Source organism: Mus musculus, chromosome 4, assembly GCF_000001635.26.
Source record: "Mus musculus strain C57BL/6J chromosome 4, GRCm38.p6 C57BL/6J".
Classification (NCBI taxonomy): Eukaryota; Metazoa; Chordata; class Mammalia; order Rodentia; family Muridae; genus Mus; species Mus musculus.
In genome coordinates this window covers 22481232-22487500 of record NC_000070.6, presented here as the reverse complement: position 1 = coordinate 22487500, position 6269 = coordinate 22481232, and the positions used below count along the sequence as shown (strand labels likewise).

General features: G+C 39.1%; 1 protein-coding gene across 1 annotated transcript in view; it reads left to right on the top strand.

The window, feature by feature from the left end:
* Pou3f2 (POU domain, class 3, transcription factor 2) overlaps positions 1–5406 on the top strand; it is a 6272-nt gene extending 866 nt beyond the window's left edge. The window contains exon 1 of the mRNA NM_008899.2: positions 1–5406. This exon is cut by the window's left edge and continues 866 nt beyond it. Coding sequence (NP_032925.1) covers positions 1–707 — 707 coding nt within the window. The 3' untranslated portion in view covers positions 708–5406.
* Positions 5407–6269: the final 863 nt, after the last annotated feature.

Below are 6269 nucleotides of genomic sequence, written 5' to 3'. Positions count from 1 at the left end.
GGCTGCACCACCACGGCCTGAGGGACGCCCACGATGAGCCACACCATGCAGACCACCACCCGCATCCGCACTCTCACCCACACCAGCAACCGCCCCCGCCACCTCCCCCACAAGGCCCACCGGGCCACCCAGGCGCGCACCACGACCCGCACTCGGACGAGGACACGCCGACCTCAGACGACCTGGAGCAGTTCGCCAAGCAATTCAAGCAGAGGCGGATCAAACTCGGATTTACTCAAGCAGACGTGGGGCTGGCGCTTGGCACCCTGTACGGCAACGTGTTCTCGCAGACCACCATCTGCAGGTTTGAGGCCCTGCAGCTGAGCTTCAAGAACATGTGCAAGCTGAAGCCTTTGTTGAACAAGTGGTTGGAAGAGGCAGACTCATCCTCGGGCAGCCCCACCAGCATAGACAAGATCGCAGCGCAAGGGCGCAAACGGAAAAAGCGGACCTCCATCGAGGTGAGCGTCAAGGGGGCTCTGGAGAGCCATTTCCTCAAATGCCCTAAGCCCTCGGCCCAGGAGATCACCTCCCTCGCGGACAGCTTACAGCTGGAGAAGGAGGTGGTGAGAGTTTGGTTTTGTAACAGGAGACAGAAAGAGAAAAGGATGACCCCTCCCGGAGGGACTCTGCCGGGCGCCGAGGATGTGTATGGGGGTAGTAGGGACACGCCACCACACCACGGGGTGCAGACGCCCGTCCAGTGAACTCAAGCGGGGGAGGGGCAGAGCTTGGGGCTCCCCTCCCCTTTGGTCCACAGTCTTTCCTGGGACCTCTGTTTTCCCTCTAACTTCTGATTGTTTTTTTTTTTTTTTTAATTATTATTTTCCCGGTCCCTTAAAAAAGGAGAAAAAAAATAGAGAAAATAGGAGAAAGGAAAGTAAAACACTGGACTATCCTATATCAGGTAGCAGGTGTAATAATGGTTTTTTGACCTTTGCAGGCGAGAGTACCCAGGCAATGAAGTAGAATGAATGTCTCCTAGTGAGAATGAAGTGTGTGTGTGTGTGTGTGTGTGTGTGTGTGTGTGTGTGTGTGGAGAGAGAGAGAGAGGGAGAGAGAGAGAGAGAGAGAGAGAGAGAGAGAGAGAGAGAGAGAGAGAAAGTCCTGGCAAAACTAAATAAATAAATTACCAAAAAGAGAAAACACACACACACACAAAACTGCAGCTTCCCAATGCTCAAAGTTGACACGTGCTGCTGTGTTTATTTAATATGGATCCACATCAGGAAAGAGGGAATAATACACTTTTTAAAATATAGGCAAATTTTAACCACAAGAATTTGCACTGCAAGAAAATTGAAGTTTACACTAACAAGTTCAACTTTTTTCTCTCTCTCTTAATACCCACTTTTAATTTTGAAACTGTCCTTTGGGTTCTGTTTTGTTTTGCCTTATCCAGTGGAGAGGACAGAAGCCAGCTCTTGGCCACCCTCCATTCCCAGTGTTCTGATGTCCCTTGTTCTTATTGCTCCTGAACTTTGTTTTCTTCAGATCCCCCAGACCTGGTGTAACACTTATTGGCTCTTTTCACCAAAGCGAAATGATTGGCTTCACACAAAATAAATAAATGTTGGCATTCAGGAAATGTGTTTGGTTTGCCCGCTTTATGCAAGGCAAAGTGTTGATCATCGGTTTTTGAAAACCACAAAGTAAACTTCATCTTCAGGCAGTATTTCTGGGTAGGAGAGAAAAAGAAACAACTATAGTGAAGTGATCAGTCATTTCATTTTTTTTTTTTTCAAGCAAGGGCTGTTTTGAAAGAACTCAAAAAAATAAAAATAAAAACAATGTGAGGTTTAATATATTGCTAGACTTGTCCAACAGACAGAAAATTAGAACTCTGAGAACTTGGAAACACACAGTGTAGTTCTCTGCCTTTGGGTTTAATAACTTAATTATAAGGGATTAGTCCTGATGGCAGCAGTGGTTCAACTTTGTTCCTCTATTTGGTCTTATTGTTTTTTTAACTTAAAGAAAATAACCCGGGAACTTGACATCATATGCATAGACTGTGTTTCTTAACACACAAATGGACATACTATACTTGCGTATATATATGGGATAGACAGGTTTTGTCTCCAACTTCATTGTTTATGAAGTCATATTTTGGGTTTTACACCATCTCCCCCCCATAAGTTATTACAGAAAAATATCAGTTTAGATTGGACAAAGTTCTTCCCCCTCTCATTAAAAAAGACAAATGAAGGAGAGGGATACATTTTAAATATTTCCTTTCTCCCCCTTTGTTAATATTTCAGTGCATTTTTTTTACCTTGTCTACATGGGAAATGGCTTACTCCCCACACAATAGAATATTCTGGAAGGTGTAGGTAAGAAAACAAAACAGAAAAGGCAATGGCTATACTGAAATTAACACCATTAAAACTGTGATCAGTTTAAAAAATTAAATAGTTATCAGCACAAAAGGGCGTTAAAAGGGAAAACACTTTTTTATTAACCTTAAATGTTTCGGATTTTATTTCTTTGTTAGGTATCAGATAAATGTTATTTCAAACAATTAAATTCTCACTACCATAAAATTATGGTTCAGCATCAGATTAGCACTGCACTCCGTAGTTAAGGTTTTAGGAAAAATGCTTTATCCAGTATTGTCTTTACAAACATCTGTGATTGTTTCATTTTCAATGTTTTTACAAGATAAATGGTGACTTATAATGGGCATATTTATTTGCCTGTATTTCATTTCCCCCAATGAATGTCACAGGAGATGCCATAGAGCTATTTCAGGTTATATCACACTGCTTGTTCCTGATGTGTGGGGACTGGCCTTCAGTGAAGCAATCCAGAGAAGGGCAAATAGCCAATGGTAAAAGGAGGAAATGAATGTGCAGATACCAAGTAGGTAAGGTCCGAAGCTGGGGTTCTCTCTTGCTCTCTTAGGCTTACAAAGATGGACATTACCACTGAACCTTACCATATGTATATATGTTTAATATCTGTCTTTTGAAATGCAGAAATAGTTTAAATGTTTCTTTGTCTATTTTTCTTTTTCTTTTTTTTAAATGCTACCCAGGGAAATATTTTCATATCGTTTTACGTGGCCTGCCTCAATGTATATTTATTTCTTTGGAGCAAAAAGGTTCTGAAAACTGGTTTTCTGTAGCTTTAAATGAGTAGGTAGCAAGATCTATATGGGATGTCATTTTTTTGTTCAGTTTCTTTTTAAAAAATGCTTTGTTTTGATACATTTGGTTGTGCTTGTGGGGAAAATAAAAGCGCAGAGATCCTTATATATTTATGTTAAAGTAATATTTTATTATTACATAAAACAGAAATGCACAATACCTTCATAGTTTGTTCTAATTATTGAAATATCTTTATTTTATTTTTAAAGATAGTGCCAAGTTCTAAGAATCGAGGAAGCCCTACCTAGACCTGACTGAGCTGAGTTGTGTATAAAATAGTTCCCTTCCTTTATACGTCATAAAGTTTTGGAATAAATTTTATGCATATATTGCCAGCTTTCATGTTTATAACTTCCAGAGGCATTTCCTTGTTTTTTTGTTTTTTTTTGTTTTTGTTTGTTTGTTTGTTTTAATGAAGACTGTTCAGACTTTTCTTTGCAGAAACTATCATGGGGCCCAAATATTTTCTTCACCACCCTGTAGAATTAAATCAAAGGAGTCATTGGGTTTCAGCTTCAATTTGTTTGCCATTTCCTGAACAAACGAATAAACATACTTGCCTTGTAAATAAATACATGCCCAGGTCCCTATGCCTTTTCCCCAGGTTAGCCGCACCTTTGCCAATGGGTTGTTGAGGAAAACATCAGTGGAACTAGATGGACCTTAGCCTCTGCCACAGGTTCTTAGATAACCTGGGACCTTCAGAAAAGTGAGACTTAGAAAGGAATTATTATGCATAATTAACAAATATCTTTCAGCAACAAAAATCTTGACAAAATATGCCATATACCATATTACCAACTGATTAAAAGTAGATTCTACACATTATTCCTGTTAGGTTTACAGGGAAAAATACTTTTTACAAAGGTTTTTACAACAGTGTATCTCTCTCATCAGGCAAACAAACAACAAGCTCTACAATAAAAGAGGAGGGAAAGAATGTATTGGAGAGATTCAAGCCATGGTGGGAATGGTTTGTTTCAGAAGGTTTTAGATAGAGCTCTGCACCTAAAACAACAAACAAACAAACAAAAAGATAGTGTTTAATGATAGTGAAGTGTCCAATCAGTGTTGGATTAGTTTATATATTTGTTGGTGTATTTAAAGTCCTTCTTGGAACACTGACGTAAAATATAAATGTTCATTTAGGAAAGTAGTTTCTGGGCTTATTACATCTGATCATCTTTTCTAATTCCTAGTCAATATTACATGGGCCCCAAACAGATTCTACCAAATGATCTTATCAATAGTCTGAACAAGAAGTGACAGAAAGAAGAAGTGTTTTGTGACCACAGACATGCTGATGGGTAAAATGTTTAAGCTAGGTATAGATTTGAGTTCTGGGTCAATATCCCTCCTCTGAAGGAGGAAAGCGAGCTGCATCCGCCCTCTGCAGGGCGTTTGGACAGACCTTGAGAAGGCATTTTTGTTCTTAGCCACAGGCGCTATGAACAGACCTGGAAACATCATATATTAAACAGACACACTATGTTCCCGACTCATGCTGGCCATTCAGGTCCTAAAGCTGCTCTGGTAACTTCCGTGCTAAGTCTTAGAATGTATTCCCACTACTTAAAAAAAAAAAAAAAAAAAAAAAAAAAAAGACTACAGAGCCACTAATACAAGTCTGTGGGGCAGTTGTAAGATACAGACAAGCCATCTCTATCCTAAAGAAAAAATGCAGTGTTTGTGTTTGCTGAAAACATGCCATATTTTAGATTTATGATATATCTATATATATATACTGGGGAAGAAATTATCATATATGAAAAAGTATGTGAAGGTCATAAGAATGGAATGGCCAAAAATAATATTATGCTTGGTGTTTTTTTTTTAAATACATTCTCAGTTCCCCTGAAGAAATGTTCTTTATGTTTCAGATAGTAGTAGTAAAACTGCCCTCCTCATCCTCTCACCTCCTGCTCCTATAGAGGAGGTCACACACTGTCAGAATTTTCTGGTGAAATGGTTTTGATGGAGACACTCATCTCTCTATCTTATTCCTTCAAAAGTAACCAATAAAACAATACAACAGCAAAGGTGGGTGGCTCTTGCATGTGTTGCTCCCAGCCATGCGTCTCCACTGGCCCTTTAGTTTCCTTATGGAAGCTTGGATGAAATTATCATCTTATTACGCCTCTCTTTGATTTGTCTTTGTTGATTTTTCAATCAATTCATGGAACTGTGCTCTGGATTCTATTAAATTCCTATACAAATTTTAAAATAGGACAGAGAATGGAGTTTGTACGTGGGGGGGGGGGTGGGGGTGGAAAGGAAGGTTGGTTCAGTGAGAATGTCTTTGGTTCTCCTTGTATATTTCAGTGGTAAAGCAAAGGAGTATTTATTTCAAACAAAAGGGGGACCTGCATCAGGAAATACTGAGACTCTTGACAATGTGTCTATTCAGTTGGGGTGTAGATAAATATTTTCTCTTTGGAGAAAGTTTACTTTTTAAAATGGTACAATGATACATAGTTTCTGAAGCCAAAGGTAGCAACAGAGCACTGAGGCCTCTTATGGTTGTTTCCACAACTTGATTCTGGATAGGAAAAACCAAAACAAACAATAAACCAAAAACAACAACAAAAAGAAAACAAAAAAAAGTGGCAGGGGTCTCACAAATTCATGCAATGAATCGGGCCACATTCCCAGAACTTGGGCCAATGTCTTTTCAGTGTCCATTTATATAGAGACAACTACTAGAGTAAAGGAAATAAATGGCTTTCAGCTGCTTCAAGGCTTTGCTTGGGTGTGGAGATAAATAACCAGAATGTTTTCACATTGTTCTAGCATTTTGGGGGAGGAGGGAAACCTACCATTTATCCCCCTCTTTTAAAAAGTTAATCAACTTTACTACTAGTACCTTTCCTCGACCTTAATCACACTGCTGCTTGGCTTAGCTGTTAGAGGTTATTAGAAACAATATCATCCCATCAAAACAGTCTAGTCTCTTATTGTTCCTAGGAATCTGATGTTGGTAACATTAAGATGTATTTCTTTTTTCTAAAAACAACAACAAATGTCTGCTATGTTATTTAATACACCAGTAAAAGTGCATCTATACCTTAAAGTCCATTCTTCTTTTTGAGTTTTTATAGCTCTTTGTCTGGAATGGGGAGG